Here is an 18,629-nt window from a genome sequence, read left to right as displayed (position 1 = left end):
ATGAAGCGTTCACGGGGGGTGAATGATTGACGTACGATTTATAGGTGGTGAGCCCTGAACAGGCTGTTAGCGCTTGATCAACCGTAACCTACACCCGCCAGGTTCTACTACTGAGTCGGCCTATAAAAGATTTCTTATCGGCCAGCACCTAAATTCTAATCTCTGCCGTTGGAGACAATCGACGACTGGTAGACTCTGCAATCCTCATTACCACGCCTGCGATACTTACAACCCCGGCATAACCACAATACATCAGAAAGTTTGGGTTCTCTACCGTACAGCGACAGTTCCCAACTACTTCTTCCTCTCCTTCATTCACACACTCACCATGGGCTGGTTCTGGGCAGACGCTCCCGCGACCCAGCTCCCCCCTTCACATCCTGCTGTCGGCCATGGCGACTCTGGCGCAAAGCCTCCTGTTTGTCTCTCCCTGCCCTTGACCACTCCGAGTGCCACTAACAACAATTCCAGGCCGGCTGTCCCATGCACAATGCCGACCCTTCCTCCTTCAAGGGCTTCATGAAGCGCCCGACCGACTCCGCCGCCTCCTCTCCTCCGTCATCATGCCCCGTAAACCACAAGTCATCAAAACCTCCGTCCGCCTGCCCCGTCGCCCACGGGAACAGCAGTGGCAGCGCACCCACGGAAGCCGAGCGAAACTCGGTCGCCAGCCTCAACCCGCTCAACTTCATGTTCCGCGACCTGTCCCAGAAGCCCGCGGCCGGCCAGCAGGTCGCCCTGCCCACGGACCGCGACTGCTCGACGATCCCGCGCGGCGACGGCGACGGCACCTGGGAGTACCCCTCGCCGCAGCAGATGTACAACGCGCTGCTGCGCAAGGGCCACACCGACACCGACGCCACGGCCGTCGAGAGCATGGTCGCCGTGCACAACTTCCTCAACGAGGGCGCCTGGAACGAGATCGTCGACTGGGAGAAGCGGTTCGGGCGCGGCCTGGCCCGCGGCTGGGAGATCTCCAAGAAGGGCGAGGAGAACGCCGACCTGCTGGCGGCCAGGATGGAGCTGCGTGAGGGCAGCGAGGTGGCGCCCACGCTGGAGCGGTTCCAGGGCAGGCCGGGCGACATGACGCCCAAGGCGGCGTTTGTGCAGCTGCTGGCCCGGCTGTATCCCGCCAAGTACGGGTGAGTATTGGATTCCGACCCCTTCTTGCAGTGTGCTTGCGAAACTAACCTTGGGCGACCGCCAGCACTCCGCCTCCCTTCGACCGGCACGACTGGTACGTCACCCGCAACTACAACGGCCAGCAGAAGCAGGTCCGCTACGTGATCGACTTTTACAGCGGCGAGGCCGACGCCCACGGCGAGCCCGTCTTCTACCTCGACGTCCGCCCCGCCATGACCGTCACGGGCGCTGCCGAGCGCCTGATGCGCTGGGGAGGCGACGTCTGGTGGAGAGCGTCGGGCGGTGCCGCGCGCGAGAACCCCTCGGAGGAGTTTGCCAAGTGGCGGGCCAGCAAGGGCGGCAACTGAAGAGGATCAAAAAGTGGAGGTTTTCGTGTATGAGTTGAGATGTATTATTTTCGGTATGCATGTATATCATTGGGACTGGCGCATTTATGATCTGGGAGAAACTTGCCTGGGAGTTTTGACATTGGCGTTTGGACCGTCCTTTTCGAATCCCTTCCCCCTGTCTTCAGCGGCTCTCTGAATAGCTGAGGCTCCTCTTTTCTCCTCTCTTATTCTCACGATAGGACATAATTCACGATTTCACAAAACACCATGTACATCGCTAGTTCAGTTACATTTCATGATCAACTCCATTCAACTATTTCAACCAACATTTATGTGTTATTATCTCACCTCTCCCTTGTTCGAGCAACGTCACAGCCTGCTCGCACAACCACATCCAAGAAAACAAACGCTCCTAGAGTCGAATCGAAAGCAGAGGAAAAGACCATCAGGCCAGAACGGTAGCTAGCTGCCTGACCTGGTCCAGCAGCGCCTTGTCCTGGTTCGCCGCGTTCTTGAGCACCTTGTCCCGCAGGTGGTCGACCTGCAGGCCGGGCTCCTTGGGCGTGTCGCCCTGCGCGACGCGGATGCGCGACACCTGGAACTCGAGGAAGAACTTGGGCACCTTGATGGCCAGGTTGCCGCCGACGCTGCGGATCCCCACCTCGGTGGCGACGTACACGTCGAGCTCGTTCTGGAACTTCTTCAGGTCGTTGCCGGCCAGCGGGCTGGCGGTGGCGAACTTGTCGAGGGCGAAGGCCAGGGTCGACTGCTTCGACTTGGAGAAGTCGATGGCCGAGAAGGAGGTGGTGCCCGCCGTGACGTCCGGGACGCCGGATAGGGTCTTTGCGGTGCGGGAGCAGGTCACGGTGTTGGCGAGGGCGGCGCCGGCGGCCGAGACCTCCTTGGGGAGGGTTGTGCTGCCGATGACGAAGCAGGGTTTGGCGGCCTGGCGCTCGGCGACGGCGGGGGCTGTTTGTTTGAGGGCGCGTCAGCATGGGGAAGCTCGATGATGAGTTGTGTGATGCAGGAGGGTGGTGTACGTACCAGCGAGGCCAGTGCCGGCGCAGGCCAGGGCAGCGAGGATGACAGAAGTCTTCATGATGAGGCTTGCGGTTATGTATGAATGCTGTCAAACGAGCGAAGCAAAAGAGTGACGGAGTGAACAGCCCGAAAAGGAGAGAAGAAGATATGAAACACGACACCGATCTACGGCGGGAGGAGAAACGAAGAATGGAGCCGACCAGGAAGAAGGGAAAGGAATGGCAACAAAGACAAACAAGAAGGCAGAAAAGACGAGATGATCGCCGCTGCAAGCAGGGACAGCACAAGCTTATATTCAAGCCAAAGCATGAAGCGCAACCCGGTGCGGACTGCGAGACATACGATCTATCTATCTCGATACGTCTAAGCGAACGCGGGCGGAGGCCTGGCAGGGCTGTGAGCGGACTGCAGTGCGACACGAGGTACCCGCCGGCGGACCTCGAACAACTACGGTTTCGCATGTCAACCAGGTTGAGATGGCTCGGCTATCCCTGGATTAGGTTATCGCGAGATGCAAGGGGGACGATCCGAACTTGGAACAGCGAGCAGGGGTGTTTGACAGGGCGCCGTCCATGGCGTTCCAGGTTACGGGGTTGCGGGTTGCGACCCCCCACAGACATCGAGTTTCAAGGGGGTTCGACCACAACTTTAGACGAGCCTCATTCAAGCAGGTCCGCCGGGGACCTCACGTCAACCGTGATCGTCATTATTCTTAGAATGTAATAAAGCGCGGGGAGCGCCTCGACTCGAGAGTCGTCGGACGATCTATGTATTCCCTCGCCTCGCCCTCGTCGTTAGACCCAGGACACAGCACAATTTAGTTCAAAACCGAGCCCACGCTCGCCGGCGTCGACATCCCAGACGACACCTAGTTCTCGTCGGCGCAGACGTGCGGCTCCCCATCCTCGGAGCAGACGCTCACCTCCCTCGTCGCAACTCCCCTGCCGCTACGCTGCCCCCTCGACACGAGGCTGCCGCGAGACGACGGCCTCCGCGCCCCCGTCATGGCCGAGTAGATCCCCGTGTCGTCCGGCCGCGGCAGGGGCGGGTACTGTGCCAGGATGGCCCTCATCCGGTCCACGCTCGACTTGGTCCGCGGCCGCTCGTACCGCATCGCCGCCCCACCCTCGCTGGGCTCGCCGCCAGCCGAGCTCCTGTACGCCACGGCGACGACGTCCGCCGCGAAGCCCGTCTGCGAGTCTGCGCGCTGGACCTTGTCCAGGATGGAAGGCGGCGCCTGCGACGCCTTGCGCACGGCGCTGCGTTTGCGGCCCGAGGACGCGCCGATCATGGAGCCCATGCGGGACTGGAAGGGCGAGGAGTTTGTGCGCCTGGCCTTGAGCACTTCCGGCGCGGAGGTGGTGGTGTAGATGGTGGGCTCTTGCTGTTCGCAGCTGGGGTCCTCGGCACAAGTGTGCGCGTCGATGCCGAGGTGGTAGAGGCTGGATCGCCTCTGCTCGGGGGCGCTTGTGTCGGGCGTGACCTCGTCGTCCTGATCGGGCAGGATGAATCGCGGGCGTCTTAGGGGCCGCGGAGACGACGCCTCGGACTGGTTCTCGAGCTTCATGCAGCTGGGTAGGTGGCCGGGTTCGCGCGAGGCGAGGGCGGACTCGGATTTGGGACGGCCGGGGCTTGGGTGAGCCCCGAATGCACTCGATGGCGTCTGCGGCGGAGTCTTCGGGGGTGTAGCCCCTGGGGTTGGGGGTCGCTCCTCGAGTATCGCGCCAAATGGCGAAGCTGCCACAACGGGTGCATTCATCCAGGTAATCTCGGTGACTCCCTGCTCTGGCAGGAGTGTTGTGGTCGTAGGCTTTGGATGCTGCGTGTTGTTCGGGGGCTCGGCATAGCAGATCTCTGCAAACTGAGGCGTGGGCTCGGTAAAAGTGACCGTCGGATCTGCGGTGACGGCTGAGGCTGGACAGGCCACCATCCCTGGAATACCGAGGCCATCGTCTTCGAGCGAGTCCCGGGTCAAGGATAGCTTCGCGAGTTGGCGTTTGTTCTGAAGGGCGACGACCGACTCCACGCCCAGAGCGGCAGCCTCCTGCAGCTCCGCGCCAACGAGGTCGACAAGGCTAACGAGGAACTTGCGAGTCTGCTCGAGATGGGCCATGTACTGGGTCAGGGCGGAGGTCAAGTTGCCAGGAGTGGCAGGGCCAGCGCCTGTGGCTCTAGCCGGCGGTAGTCTGCCCAGGCCGTCCTCGACAGCTTTCCTCCACGCCTCTGTTCGCTCTCTAACCGACTCCAGCAGTGTCTTGATCGTGTCAGTCGGCAAGCCCCAGGGGTTGCTTCCGTCGGAGCTGAGCCTGTGGGTGTCTTGCAGTCCGCCCGGCGAGGCCTTCAGCGCCTTTGTAAACGGTGACATCCACGGGAATGAGGTCTCGGCATCCTCGCCGTCGAAGGAGGAGGTATTGTTCCTCGAGAGGGGTTCCGGGGTGGCAGTATAGAGATCAGAGGTAGGAGTGGTACAGGCAGTGACAAAGTTCTCGTCGTCAGAGAAGTCGGACATATTGAACGGAGTGAAATGATACAATGAGGGCCTGAGGATGTGCAGAGAAACAGTATCTAGAAAGAATAGGGATGGAGGTGATCAAAGCAGGTCAACTCTGAGAGTAGGCAGGGAGTGAATGAATGGCAGGACAAGGGAAAAGCTGGCACAGTGCACTAGTTGCCATTGCGTCACAACCTTCGCAGCTGCTAGGATGCGATGTGTCAAGGAAGTTGCCGCCGACAGAACTTTGCATTCACAATCTCAAGATATCCTTGATTTTCCGATCTGCAAGCACATTCTAGCTCGGTTCCACCCGTTCAAGGTCAAAGAATGTGGTCATGGATCACTTGAAACAGCACAAGTTAGACAACACATTACACTATCGTCACTGGCTTGGACATAGTTGTCAGGATCTGTTGATGCTGTCCTCCAGGGAAGATAACTAAGATACCTACCTTACTTCACATCACAGACATCCGGGCTTGAAACAATATTCACTTACAGTGATGAAGTGTGAATGCTTATTAAAGTTTGCAGGCATGTGTCTGAGGCTGAATCTCGGTCTTCTGGTTCCACAGTGCAGCAAAGATCAACATGCGGAAAATTTAGCGCAGCCGGCAAAAAATATCTTGACCGCCTAAATTTAGCAGGGGCCTCGCCCGGGATCCTCGCCCACTTTGTCTGTACGACAACAAAGGCAGGCTCTTCTCCGACTAAGCCTTGGATACGCAGGACCCCGACAGCCTTGCTTTCAGACCCATCCATGAAACCTGTCGCCTCCCAAGACCAGCCTGCGACAGCAGCAGGATACACGCGCCTGCACATCACCCCGCTCGACTCGGAGCTCCTGCCCGTCGTCGTCCCTGCTGCTGCGCTCCCCCAAGCTCAGAACATCTCCTTCCACACCCTCGAGACCTTCCCCGAGAAGCGATTCGGCTTCGTCGACCTCCCCGCGGCCGATGCCGACAAGCTGAAGAAGAAGCTCAGCGGAGCGGTGCTCAGAGGCGTCAAGATACGAGTGGAGATGGCGAGGAAGGACGACATCCTCCAGCCCGCGGGCGCGGAGGCTCTGGCCAGCACGGACGCCAAGAAGGAGAAGAGGTCGAAGAAGAAGGACGGCGAGCACAAGAAGAAGAAGCGCAAGAGAGACGGCGAGGAGCTGGTCGGCGTCGAACTGGAGGAGGGCCGCAAGGTCAAGCGTGGCTGGACTGTCTCCGAGAGCGAGAAGATACAGAAGGAGAGGAGCAAGAAGGACAAGGACAGGAGCAAGAAGGAAAAGGACAAGAGCAAAGACAAAGACAAGAAGCAGAAGAAGAGAGAGACAAGATCCAAGTTCACCGACCACCCAGAGTGCCTCGTCAAGACCGTCCTGCCACCGAACAGGGTACCAGCGGAGGGCGAGGGTGCGTCCGAGCCTACCAAGCGCAAGGGAAAGAAAGAGAGATCGCGCGAGGTTACCGTACACGAGTTCGAGCACACTACCAAGTTTCCGACATTCCTCAAGAGCCAGAAAGACAACGGCAAAGGCGGCCCGAATCTCGAGTACATCGAGGGCCAAGGCTGGGTCAATGCGGACGGTGACGTAGTCGAGTCTGTCAAGTCAACCCGCCCAAAGCCGGCTGCCAAACAAGCAGCACCAAAGAAATCAGTTGTTGCCACAGCCACCGCTGACGATGATGACTCGACGAGCAGTAGCGGCACGTCCTCAGACGACACGAGCAGTGAGGAGGAGGAGGATGAAGAAGACGACGATGAGGAGGATGAAGATACCAGGGTCGACGCGGAGGAAGAGGACAAGGCTCACTCTCTACAAGATATACCCGAGGACAAGACGCTACCGCTCGAGTCCCCGCGGCCAAAGTCTTCTGGCTCGGCCCGGAGTTTGACAATCAAGATCCCGCCCGCCACGCCGCTCGTCCCCAAGACCGTCCACCCCCTCGAGGCTCTCTACAAGCGGCAAGCCGCCGCGCCGGGACAGGAGAAACCTCCCGCAGGAGAGGGCTTCAGCTTCTTCGGCGCGGGAGACACGGACGACATCGAGGAGGACGACGAGCTCCCGCCGAGCCAGCCGCCCATGACGCCCTTCACCAAGATGGACTTTGACACGCGCCTCGTCCGCAGCGCGGCGCCGACGCCGGATACTGCGTTTGCTAACCGCAAGTTCAACTTCTGGCCGCAGGGCGAGGAGGATCAGGACGAGGACGAGGAACTAGAGGAGGACACGCTGATGGCCGATGCCGGCCAACGCGGTGATGAGGAGGAGCAGGATGAGGATGGCGACAAGCCTACGGCCACAGGCGACTTCCAGAAGTGGTTCTGGGAACACCGTGGCGACCTCAATCGCTCGTGGAAGAAGCGCAGAAAGGCGGCCTCCAAGGAGAAGCGGTACCGGGAGAACAGGGCCAGGGCAGGACGGGCGATTTAGATTGGGGGACTCGGGCACGGCATACATAGCATAGCATTTGCATGTTAGCATGTCACGCAGGATTTCACGGGACAGGTCTCATTTGATCACAGCTCTTTTGTATGATTTCCCTCTCTCGGAAGCAATGATACCCACCATACGAGATTGAAACAGCCAGTGACCCTTCAGTTGAATTCGGGGATGCGGCCGCCCATGATATCGTAGGACGACATGCGGATGTGGCCGTTGGGCATGACACTGAGGTGGATCGGCTCGTTCTGCTCAGCAGCACGGACTCGCGCCTCGCGCATGGTGATGCTGGTTCCGGCGAGGCTGCTGAAGTCGCCGCCGTCGCCCGTCGAGCGGCCGGGAGTGGCACGCGAGGACCTGTTGTCGAGCGGGCTGTACGGCTCCGAGGCTGCTCCCGCACCCACGCCAGCGCAGAGAGCAGTGATGATGCTACCATCGGTGCCGGAGGCGGGCATCATGGTGTTGTTGTCGTTGTTCTCGAACGTGGTGTTGCGGAGCAGAGCGCGCTGCGAGACGGCGGTGCGGAGATCCCGCTCTTTTCCCTTACCCTTGTTCCGCTTGCTCTGGTAGCTCGACGGGGTGCCGCCGACGGTGCTGGCCTGGGCAAGGCTGACAGTGCGCGATTCGGGGACAACCTGGACGGCGCCGCGGTACTGCGTGAGCTCCTCCTCCGCGGCGCGGAGCTTGTCCTCGAGGTTCTCGACGTGGCGGCGCAGCTGGCCCTCGTCCTGGGCGAAGCGAGTCCAGTGCTCGTCTTGGCGGCGCTGCTGCTCGTCAGCCATGGTGGCAGTCGCGACGTTCTGCGCGTTGGCGACGGGGAGCTGCTTGTTGACGAGGCGGTTGTGGCCGACAACTTCCTGCAGTTCGTGCCACTCTTCGCCGTCGCGGCCCTGCTCCAGATCAAGGTCGTCATCGCCCTGGAGAGCTGCGGCCGTAGTCCGACCGCGACGACGGCGGCGGCGGCGAGCACCGCCGCACTTGTCGATGCGGATTACGAGCCAGATGATGGTGACGAGGCACCAGACGAAGCTGACGCTGGCCCAGACGGCGACGCCGGCGTAAAACCTACCCGCGATGGCGGCCTCGGTGATGATGACGGCCAGCGAGCACGAGAAGGAGATGACGCCGAGCTGGGTGCCGACGCCGAGCGTCCAGAGGATGCGCCGCTCGCGGCGGCGGGCGACGACGCGCGGGCCGACGCGGGCCAGCGGGTGCTCGCCCAGGATGCCCGGGCCGGTGTCCTCGCGGGCGATGGAGACGGTGGGCGCGCTGACGGACTCCATCGTGCCGAAGCGGTGGATCTCTGGGCCGCGGCGGACGGACAGGGCCTGGGCGGAGGGCGGCGGGGAGGAGAACTGGCGCAGGGCCTCGGCCATGGTGAGCTGGCTGTCGTCGCCCGGGCCGCGGCCGCGGGTGCGGCGGCTGGAGGAGGCGAAGTTGAGTGACTGGCCGCGGCTGAGGCTGACTTCGATGCCGCCGCGGGGGTTGTACGGTCGCTGCAGAGAGCGCGGAGGCGGAGTGAGGTCGACGGTCTGGGCCAGGTAAGGCTCTTCGTACACGAAGTCGCGAACCGCGGGCGACGAGCCCGGGATGGGCGTGTCGGGACGGACTGGGTGGACTCCACTGCTCACTCTGCCCCTGTCTGGGCTCCTATCGAGCTCGATGGTAGGGGATGAAGCTGGCGACGCGCCGCCGCCGAACAGTATCGGCATCGGAGTGGGAGGGCGATGGCGGCGAGGACGGCTGGCGAGTGCATCCTCCTCGTCACGCTCCTTGGAGCGGATGTGGATCGAGGTAGGCAGACTCTTCTCGCTGTCCGAGTCGAAGGGGTTGTTGTCACGCGCCATGTCGCTGCGGCGGATCTCCTCGAGGGAGTCCATGGAGATGTCGAGGATTGCGTCCGGGCTGGGGATTCTGGGCTCCTCGTTGAAGGTCACTCGCTGGAGGGTGGGAGCACTCGGCGAACCCAGGGCCTCTCTGGAGGAGGCGAGGATGGGCATGAGCCTGCTGCTGCTGGCTTGGCCGATGTGCTGCTCCGAGTACGCACGGTGGCGGCTGTCAGCTCGCTTGGGGAAGCTGAAGTTAGGATAGGGGAGGGGCGCGGTTCTGGCAGTCAGCGATCTCTGCGATGCTGCGCGGGACGGACGGGAGGCCTGGGCCTTCTCCTTCTCCTCGTTGTCGATGTGGCCGTCGTAGGGGTTGATGGGACTCTGGGAAGCTCCAGGCGGTGCTGGGGTGTGGAAGGGGTTCTCCGACTCGGCAACCTCCATGGCCAAGTCCCAGTCACTTTTCTTGGGCTCCTGATCAGCGGGCTTGGTCTGCTCAGCGCCGTCCTTGGAAGCCATCTTGGCAGAAGCGAGCAGGGGGAAACGCCTTGAGATGGAAGGGGAAGTCTTGCGATGAAAGAAGATATCTCGGGATGGGATAGAGAAAGACGTGGAAGCTCCTTTGGCGATGCCCGGGGATGAAAAGCGCAGCCGGGCGGAGATTGGTGATGATTGGAACTGCGTGGTGGGAGCGAAAAGGAGGGTGGTGGAGGCAAGAAAGTGGGAAAAGGGCGGCCTCACCTAGGAGAAGTCTGTCTATTCCATAATTCGCGTCATGAGAAAGTGACGAGCTGCTGAACGCGGTATGCGAGTTGACTTACACGGAGTGAACAGCGTGAAGGGTGTCACGTGCCGCACCCCCCTTTGTTTACTTTCAACCCCTTTGGGCCTCTTGGGCTGCATCTGCCTTGGGATTTAGGGCTTTGATAACCCTAATGAAAGCTGAAGTCAGTAGATCTGGAAGCGAGGAGCCAGCTCCAACTCTGGAACTCGGACCAGCCTGCATTCCGGCTTGCCTGAGGCGCTGCCTTTGAAATGGAAAAGTTGCAAACACTTTCAAGGAGAGGGAGGAACTGCACCAAAGACTTCCCTTCCCGACCGCAAGTTCCTTTGACATTAGCAACTTGCAACAAAGGCACGCTACACCCCAGTGAATGGTTGTGCAAGCTGAGTTGCGAACAGGATACCTTGAAGGAGTTGACAAGGAGAACTGCACACCTGCACTTCAGCTCTTTCGCATTCAGGATGGAGGACACAACACATTGAGTTTCCCTGTACGTATTCACCATTTACAGGCACCACAAGGAACAACACTTGAGTTTGAACAAGACAGTCATTGGCTAACTCATTATTCAACCAGAGATTCTAGGTACTCGATCTAAGCTATTCTACTCCCGCCGAATCCCGATCTAGCTGATAATCTTCTTGGCAATCTCCTCGACATCGGCCAGGGTCTTGCCCTTGAGACCAAGCAGCTCATTGTCCGTCTTCTCAAAGTTGCCGCCATACGAGGGATCAAAGATGGCAGCAAAGATGTAGTTGACAAAGGTCATGGCGTCGATCTGGCCCTTGGCCAGGTTGTCGTTGGACTGGGCCACGAGGTCGTCGGTCTTGACGTGCTGCACCTCCCAGGGCTTGCCGGGTGCGATCTTCTTGGCGATGTCGAGCAGCTGGCTCTGCGTGATCTTGACGTCCTCGACGTAGACGGCGCGGTTCCTGGTCTCCTCGGGGTGGCTCAGGACGCCGACGACGGCGTCGGCGACCGAGTCCAGCGTGGTGGCGGAGAAGGTGACGTCGCCGCCGTTGTAGAGCGCGGGCTTGTACTCGGACCAGCGGAGCGTGAAGCCGACCTTCAAGCCCCAGTCGAGGAAGGCCGAGTTGTAGATGACGGTGTAGGTCAGGCCCGTCGTCTTGGCCTTCTCCTTGAGCGCCTCCTGGGTTTTGACCTTCTCGGCAAAGACGGGCAGGGCGCGCGTCTTGGGATTGTCCAGGTTGGAGCCGAACTCCGAGGGGATGAAGCGCTTGACGCCCGCGGCGGCGGCAGCGTCAATGAGCGTCGTCTGCAGACTGAAGCCGGTGGTGCCAAAGGTGGAGATTACGGCGTCCTGGCCCTTGAGGGCGTCTGTGAGTGAGGGTACGGAGGCGAAGTCGACATCTACAACCTTGAGGCTGGAGTCGTATGTGGAAGATGAGCCGACGCGGCGGAGGATGGTGATGTTGAACTTGTTGGAGGCGATGAGGTGCTTGAGGACGACAGTGCCTAGGGAGCCGGCGGCACCAGCAATGGCGACGTTCTTGATAGCGGACATGGCGGTGGTAGTGCTATGCTCTTTGGACGGATAAGGTGTGTGGATGGTGATTCAAATGTATGTTCTTAGTTGTGATCTCGGTATCTCTGACTTGTCAATATCATGTGTTCCGGAGACGATGGAGTCTCGCCCATTATATATCCCAGCCCATGGTGTGCACTTTCGGCACCGGGGCATCACACGTTCGGCCCCCATAATTGCCGCCGCATGATACCATCTGGGCCAGAAATGCCGTGGCCCTGAATTAGCTAAGCCTGGCCGTAAATGCATGACTAGCTGGGACTTTAGGCTCAGGCCGAGTGGCATTTGGGGAGAGGAGAGGGAGCGGTGGAGCCACGGAGACAGTGGGCTGGCCGAGAGGGATGGCCGATCTTTGGAGATGTACAAGTAGTTACCAAGTTAAGCCTGGCTCGGCAGTGAATTTGCCATTTTGTCAGCATCCCACCGGTGACTTGCTTGGCCTTTCTTTCTCCACCTCTGTACATCGTGCCATCTCCAAATCTCCACTCCTCCCACTCCCCGGCCGGTTGCTGCATGTCTCAGAGTCAATACGTCGTGTTGGAACCAGCCAGAACTGCATACGACAACGGCTGTGTTTGCGAGCATTTTTCATGCTGATGTTTTGCTCGGGGCTGATCTAAATGCCGGGGATGGGCTGTTCTCTCGAGCGCCCGCTCGGCATCATCCACCCTGTACACACCGGGGTCTGGGTTCTGAGAGCCTCTGGTAATTACATCTCAAGGATCGACACGCGCCAATGAGCAACACAACAGCCCCGGAGCGCCACAAGTGCTTCTGCGGGAAGAGCTTCCTGCGCAAGGAGCACCTCCGGCGTCACCAGGCCACCCATGGCGAGCGAGCCTATGTCTGCGATGTCTGCCAGCGATCCTTTACCCGCAAGTAAGTCCACAACGCTCTCCGCTTATTCCCTTACCACCCTGGTAGTTGGAACTCGGGTACATCCCACTCTACCCAGTCCGTCCCGGGACAGGAGCCGATCTCTCCTTTACTCCACACCCACGATCCTGGCGCTCTGACAGCCCGGTGGGAGCACATGAGGTAGATGCATGCTTAGACCAAGGTACACGTTGCTAACCGCGCGGCTCCTGCTGCCCTGCACCAGTGACCTCCTCCGCCGGCACGTGGCTCTCCACGAGTCTGCCACCGTTCCGGACCCGCGCCGAAGTCGCGCCTGCGATGCCTGCCATGCAAACAAGACCAAGTGCGATGGCGGGGATACCTGCACTCTCTGCTCCAAGAGAGGCATCGCCTGCACCTACTCGAGGGGCAGAGAATCCGAGAAGTTGCCGGCCAGTGAAGCGCAGAACGGCCAGAAGAATGATGGACAAGTGAATGGTGGAGGAGCGGGTGTCACTATTCCCGACACCACGCGCCTCCACCATCACCAGTCTCCTCCTTTTGAGACGTCGACTGTGTTGGACATGGGCTCGCAGTTCCCGCTACCGACAGTCGTCAACGCAGTTCCTCCCTCTGGCACACTCTCTGCGGCACCGCAGATTCGATCCAGCCCTCGAAGTCCAGAGCGGACCAACGCGGTCCGTGCTGGCATGCGTTCATTGACTGACGCTGTAGCATCACTCGACGTGCTCGGAAACTCGGTGGTCGCTTACCAGGAGACCCTCGAAGAGAACAGCTGGTGTAACTCATGTCTCGAGTCATTCTTTGAGTCGTTCCACGAACGGTGGCCGATCGTGCACGCTCCGACATTTGACCCTAGCACGGACTCGTTGGCTGCATCCGCATCTACTCTGATGATAGGCTCGTGGTATGAAAATGACGAGATAACCAGACTGTTAGCTGTCGAACTCCACGGCATACTGGTAGGCCATATGCTGCGGGAAGTGGTGAGTATCAGCCGCCGCCGCCGTCTTCTACGCCTGCGCTGACGCTTCCGGCCAGATGGAAACTACTTCGAGCATATTGAACGGCAGGCCCTGGCCCACAGAGACATGGAAAGCGGCGTTGCTCAATGTGATTTTCGCTTGTGAGACCGGTGTAAGTACTCTGGCATCCTGTTACATCGTGGCATAATCCGGCGAGTTAACAGCCTCCGCCCAGAAACCAGAGCTCATCTCCAAAGCCCGGCTCCTGCACAGCCTCCTCGTCACCGTCCTCAGAGACAACGGCGTCTTCAGCGCAGAAGCAATCGAGCGCCAACAGAACACACACTATCCGGGGACATTCACGCCGTGGGTCCACTCCGGCCTGCAGCGCTGGAGGAGAGTCGTGGTCTCTATCTTCAAGATCGACGCCCACCTCAGCCTGCTCACCGGCCTCCCGCCGCTGATCCAGTGCGAGGAGCTCGACCTGCCCCTGACCTCTACATTCGCCATGTGGAACGCCCACGGCCTCGACGTGTTCCCGAGGCGGTTCCGCGTCGAGCCGCACGAGCGCGGCAGCCGGCGCATGTGCGACCTGCTGACCTTCAGCAGCAACACTACGCCCGCTGTCGCAGGGCCCAACGGCGAGGCCAGCCTCGTCCTGCTCGAGGACGTCGAGGCCGGCTTGTTAGGCAGCGTGCACTTGACCTGGCAACACGCGCAGTGGCGACGCAGGCGATTCGCGTCCGAGCCGTCGTCGTGCGACATCGAGCACCAGAAGCTCCTCGACCAGATGCTGAGCTTCTGGGAGGTGCAGCTCGACACGATCCGCACGACGAGCGACCCGGCGCTCCTGGAGGCGTACATGCGCGCCTACGCCGGCAGGGAAGAAGAAGACAAACCCGAGGACCGAGACGGGATCCTCGCCCGCCTGCGGTCGTACATCCTCCACGCCGCCCTGCTGTACCACCTCGTCGCCCTGCACGCCCACGCCGACGCCGAGACGCTCCTCCTCGTCTTGACATCCGACGAACCGCCTCCGTCCTCGACGCCGTCGTCTTCGTCGCACGCGCGCCGCAGGGAGGCCCAGGTCTGGCAGTGGGCCAACTCGCCCGACGGCCGGACCGCCGTGCTGCACGCGCTGCACGCGCTGCGCAGCTACCGCGAGCTCCTGGCCGGCGTCGGCCCCCGCCGCGCCGTCGACCCCCTGGCGCACCTGGCGCTCAGCGTGTCGGCCGCCGTGGTCTGGGTGTGGCTCGTGGCGGGCGGGCAGGCGTGCCCGTGCGCGCAGGGCATCACGGGGCTGGACCTCGGCCGGCTCGCGAGCGGCTCCGCGCAGGCTGTCGGGTGGACCGGGGTCGGCGGGACGGCGAACGTGGACGGGAGGCCGCTGTGCGGGTGCGACGCTTGCGCGGCGGGCTGGATGGGCGTGTTCGCTGCGGCGCTGGGGGAGGAGGGCAGGCGGTGGGAGGCGGTGAGGGGGATCTGGGAGGCGTTGAGGGCCAAGGCCGGGGTGCAGTTTGGGGTGGGTGTGCTGTGAATGCACAGACAGGAGCGGATGAGCCAATCTTCCTTCGGAGGTGGAAGATCACCATCACACATCCACACCACCAAGCTTGAGGATCGGCTGCTCGATCTGGGGTGGTGGGATGACCTGCTCCACGAGGAGCAATCCCGGGGAGGTGGATGTATGAGACACAGCTTGGCGTCAGAGCTGAACTGTGGCCGGAGACGGTGGCTGCAGGAGTGTGATGAGCGACGGCATGGCTTGCAAGATAATTAGACCAACAGTGAGCCGAGCCACGTCTCCGGGTGCAACGCCACACGGGTAGTCGGTTGATAAATGCAATCGGCTTACGACCCGGCCAGCCAGTCTTGATTCGACCTCGTCTTGTGTGTCAAGCACTCTTGGGACAGAGCCTGCTACTGTTGATCTTACACACGGGCCAGGATACTGACTCGATTGGAACCCGGAAAGCCTAGAGAGCGGCCCGATGGATGATGCATCGAGTCCAGTCAGCAGCCAGCAGCCAGCCCGCATCCCCTGTGCTCCAGCCTTCTTCCTTGGCTCCCGGGCTGCCTGTCCGTCTCCCAGTCCCGGCCGTCTGGACCGTACCTATGCATGGGTGGGCAGGTGTAGTACTAGATCTTGTTTGCTCCCATCCAACAGTCCGCAGAACTTCGCGGTTCCTTCACCGCGCCCCCGCGCCACCGTGCGCACACCTCACGCCCAACCCGTGATGGAGATGTATGGACTTGTAGATGGTAGCATTGGCGAGACCCTCCTCCGCTCTCCTGCCTGTGAGGGGCTTCTGGCTTGGCTCCCCACGCTATTAATCGCACGGCCGCCACTAGAGCAGGCGGTCCTCGAGTCTGGCCCACGTTCCCTGTACAGGCAGAGGAGATCTGAGAGAATTGGCAAACGAGGTGATGTGATTTTGGCCCACCACTTGACTGCCGCCGCCATGCTGCTGTTCATTCTCTTCCCCTCTCCTCTCCCCGTGTCATGCCATACTTCTTTTGCTTCTCTTCCATCGGGGTGACCAGGCCGCCGGCACCAAAAAGAAACGCTGACATACACCCTTGACCACCGCAATGGCAATGGGATCCGGCGATCCCAGCAAGCCGCCCAAGGTGGCCATCATCGGCGCCGGCCTCACCGGTCTCCTCGTCGCCCACGGCTTACAGAAGGTACGTATTCGCTGCTGTGCTGTGCTGTGCTGTGCTACCTACCACTTCCTTGCTTTCCCTGCTTTGCTTTCTTGCTTTCCTTGCTCCTCCTCGCCCCAGCAAAGCCCACCCGCCCGCCCACACATCCGGGCGATCCCGCGTTATCCGTGTTCTTCTGTCCCCGCCCCCAACTCTCATCGTGCACCCCGCTAACCAAGCCGCCCCCCCCAAAAAGAATGGCTTCGACGTCGCCGTCTTCGACCGGGACGCCGGCCTCGACGCCCGCCGCCGCGACTGGACCATCGTGCTGCACTGGGCCATGCCCACCATGGCCAGGCTCCTGCCCGACGAGGTCGTGCGCGCCCTGCCCGGCGCCATCACGAACCGCTTCCTCGCGTTCGACGACCACGCCGAGAGCCTGCCGTGCTACAACGGCGTCACCGGCGAGCTGCTCTTCAAGAGCCCGCTGCCCGGGTCCCGGCGCGTCTCGCGGCAGCGCCTGCGCAGGGTGCTGTCGCGGGGCGTCGACGTGCAGTGGGGCAAGGCGCTGGCCGGGATCGAGGTCGGCGACGACGACCAAGAAGATGCGCCGGTGCGTCTGACCTTTGCGGACGGGAGCGCGCACGAGGCCGACTTTGTGCTCGGCGCCGACGGGGCGTCGTCCGGGGTCCGCGAGTACCTTGTCGGCGCCGAGGCGGCCAGGATCCGGGGCTCCGGGTTCATGTTTGCGACGTGCATCGTCAAGTACAACGACGCGGACAAGGTCGACGCCGTGGTCAAGGCGCACCCCGTGGCCGCCATCACGCTGGGGTCGAACGCCGGCGCCGGCTGCGGGAGTACGTTTTTCTTTCTTTCGACTTTCCTCGCTGTGCTCCATCTTTTCCGTTGTCGAAAAAAAAAAGTGTAGCTAAAAACCACCGTGTCTAGTCATGTACGTCGACGACCCGGACGACAAGGCCTCGTGGACGACCTTCTGGGTCAAGTTCTGGCCCGGCGCGCCGGTCAACCTCGACGGCCAGGACGCGCTGAGCTACCTCCGCGACAACACCAGGGGCCTGTGCGAGCCCTTCCAGTCGCTGATCGACTGGACGCCCGACGGGAGCACCTGCTACGTCGACGAGATGAAGTACTGGGTGCCCGTGCCGTACGACAACCGCGGCGGGCGCGTCACGCTGGCCGGCGACGCCGTGCACCCCATGTTGATCTGTGAGTAGAAGGACCGCACGCTGGTCGTAGAGGGGAGGGCGTGTGTGCTAAATTCCAAAACACGATGATGCAGACCGCGGACAGGGCTTCCAGCACGCCATCACCGACGCAAACAACTACGTCGACGCGCTGATCAAGGCCAGGGACGCAAAGGGCGACGCCAAGGTCCGCAGGGAGGCGGTCGCGGCCTACGATGCCGAGATGGTCGAGCGGGGTGCCAACGCGGTCAACCAGTCGGTCCAGGAGGCAAAGCACTCGATCGACCTCGAGACGCTAGGCAAGATGCTCATGGTCAATAAGGGGCACGGCAGGTCTGCCTAGTCATTTTGTTGCGTGTGGAAGTAGGAGGAGGAGGAGGACAAGTTAAGTCATTCAAGGATTTTTAAGACCAGTGCCTGCATTGAGCGGCGAGTAAATGCTCACTCTCTCTCTCTCCAGTGATTTGTTTATGCACGCGCAACCCAATCCGTGGTGGTGATATTCATCTTTTCCCGGTCGATGGGTGACGACTGCTCCGGTCAGCGCTGTTGAGAAGTGCCCGCAGGCGGATTTGTTTGCTCGACCCCTGTCTCAGCTGTGATGGTGGTGTTTGCTTGGGCAATACTTGACCTGCGATCAGAGAGGCACTAGAACCTGCATTCTCAACCTGAATTGGGGTAGTCTTCCCCTCATCCGGCTTTTCTTAATGCGGCGGAGAGGGATCGTCAGTGACCCGGAATTATCTGCTTTGTCTTTTGCGTGTGCCAATGCCCAGGCAATCAGCGACGCCTGCGACGACATGGGCATTTTCTTCAAGAGAAGCACTGATGTCTCCGATTGACGACGCGCCCGACCGATCTGGAACCCTGTCCTTCCGATCGTGGAAAACACGTTTCTCCCCTGCCATCAGGCCCATGCGGCGGGCCCAATCAAGCATTTGGAGCGGGGGTTACAAGGCCGCCGCTGGATGGCCCGGATCCCCAGCTGGTGGAGAGACATCATTGGTAAAGCCAGCAGTGACTTGGCGCCGGAGCTGGGCTCGAGGTGGTGTGGGTGAGGGCTGTGACTGGTGTGACCGATGGTTGCTTTTGCATTGCCTCAATCAGCTTCAGGAGGTGTGTGCCTCTGCTCTGTTCGTCTGTCTCTCTGCCTGTCTGTCTCTCTGGCTGTCTGTCCGGCTAGCCAACGCGAGCGAGTGTGTGGTGTCGTCTCTTGAGTTCCGTCTTCTCTTCTCTCTGCCCGCTTCGCCTTCACCCCTGTCTCTTTCATCTCGCCCGGCCCACCAAGTGTTCCCACACCCTGCCATTGCTCGACGTATTCCCTCCTGTAGATTGCCATCTTACGATCCCTATCTCCACTG

At 60.9% G+C, this 18,629-nt stretch overlaps 8 protein-coding genes across 8 annotated transcripts; 4 read left to right on the top strand and 4 right to left on the bottom strand.

Moving 5' to 3' along the window:
* Positions 1-328: 328 nt before the first annotated feature.
* On the top strand, positions 329-1,490 carry E0L32_002464 (uncharacterized protein; the record flags this gene model as incomplete). The annotated part of the gene is made up of 3 exons (XM_031136656.1): positions 329-418; positions 472-1,142; positions 1,208-1,490. 3 exons carry the CDS (start codon positions 329-331, stop codon positions 1,488-1,490), a joined length of 1,044 nt encoding a protein of 347 aa, XP_031000318.1.
* Positions 1,491-1,917: 427 nt separating this feature from the next.
* Positions 1,918-2,571, bottom strand: E0L32_002463 (uncharacterized protein; the record flags this gene model as incomplete). Its single annotated transcript, XM_031136655.1, has 2 exons — positions 1,918-2,441; positions 2,517-2,571. The coding sequence occupies 2 exons, from the start codon at positions 2,569-2,571 to the stop codon at positions 1,918-1,920; spliced, it is 579 nt and encodes a 192-aa protein (XP_031000317.1).
* An 810-nt stretch (positions 2,572-3,381) lies between these two features.
* Positions 3,382-5,022, bottom strand: E0L32_002462 (uncharacterized protein; the record flags this gene model as incomplete). Its single annotated transcript, XM_031136654.1, has 1 exon — positions 3,382-5,022. The coding sequence occupies one exon, from the start codon at positions 5,020-5,022 to the stop codon at positions 3,382-3,384; it is 1,641 nt and encodes a 546-aa protein (XP_031000316.1).
* A 745-nt stretch (positions 5,023-5,767) lies between these two features.
* On the top strand, positions 5,768-7,429 carry E0L32_002461 (uncharacterized protein; the record flags this gene model as incomplete). Its single annotated transcript, XM_031136653.1, has 1 exon — positions 5,768-7,429. One exon carries the CDS (start codon positions 5,768-5,770, stop codon positions 7,427-7,429), a length of 1,662 nt encoding a protein of 553 aa, XP_031000315.1.
* Positions 7,430-7,593: 164 nt separating this feature from the next.
* On the bottom strand, positions 7,594-9,783 carry E0L32_002460 (uncharacterized protein; the record flags this gene model as incomplete). The annotated part of the gene is made up of 1 exon (XM_031136651.1): positions 7,594-9,783. The coding sequence occupies one exon, from the start codon at positions 9,781-9,783 to the stop codon at positions 7,594-7,596; it is 2,190 nt and encodes a 729-aa protein (XP_031000314.1).
* Positions 9,784-10,673: 890 nt separating this feature from the next.
* Positions 10,674-11,573, bottom strand: E0L32_002459 (uncharacterized protein; the record flags this gene model as incomplete). The annotated part of the gene is made up of 1 exon (XM_031136650.1): positions 10,674-11,573. One exon carries the CDS (start codon positions 11,571-11,573, stop codon positions 10,674-10,676), a length of 900 nt encoding a protein of 299 aa, XP_031000313.1.
* Positions 11,574-12,330: 757 nt separating this feature from the next.
* E0L32_002458 (uncharacterized protein) lies at positions 12,331-14,954 on the top strand (the record flags this gene model as incomplete). Its single annotated transcript, XM_031136649.1, has 5 exons — positions 12,331-12,473; positions 12,519-12,632; positions 12,697-13,438; positions 13,494-13,589; positions 13,653-14,954. The coding sequence occupies 5 exons, from the start codon at positions 12,331-12,333 to the stop codon at positions 14,952-14,954; spliced, it is 2,397 nt and encodes a 798-aa protein (XP_031000312.1).
* A 1,055-nt stretch (positions 14,955-16,009) lies between these two features.
* On the top strand, positions 16,010-17,611 carry E0L32_002457 (uncharacterized protein; the record flags this gene model as incomplete). Its single annotated transcript, XM_031136648.1, has 4 exons — positions 16,010-16,105; positions 16,320-16,920; positions 17,012-17,290; positions 17,364-17,611. 4 exons carry the CDS (start codon positions 16,010-16,012, stop codon positions 17,609-17,611), a joined length of 1,224 nt encoding a protein of 407 aa, XP_031000311.1.
* Between the last annotated feature and the right edge of the window lie 1,018 nt (positions 17,612-18,629).

Source organism: Thyridium curvatum, assembly GCF_004353045.1.
Source record: "Thyridium curvatum strain D216 chromosome Unknown NODE_10_length_634906_cov_78.760910, whole genome shotgun sequence".
NCBI lineage: Eukaryota > Fungi > Ascomycota > Sordariomycetes > Thyridiales > Thyridiaceae > Thyridium > Thyridium curvatum.
Note: the sequence above shows the minus strand (reverse complement) of the source record. Positions and strands in the feature narration are given on the sequence as shown.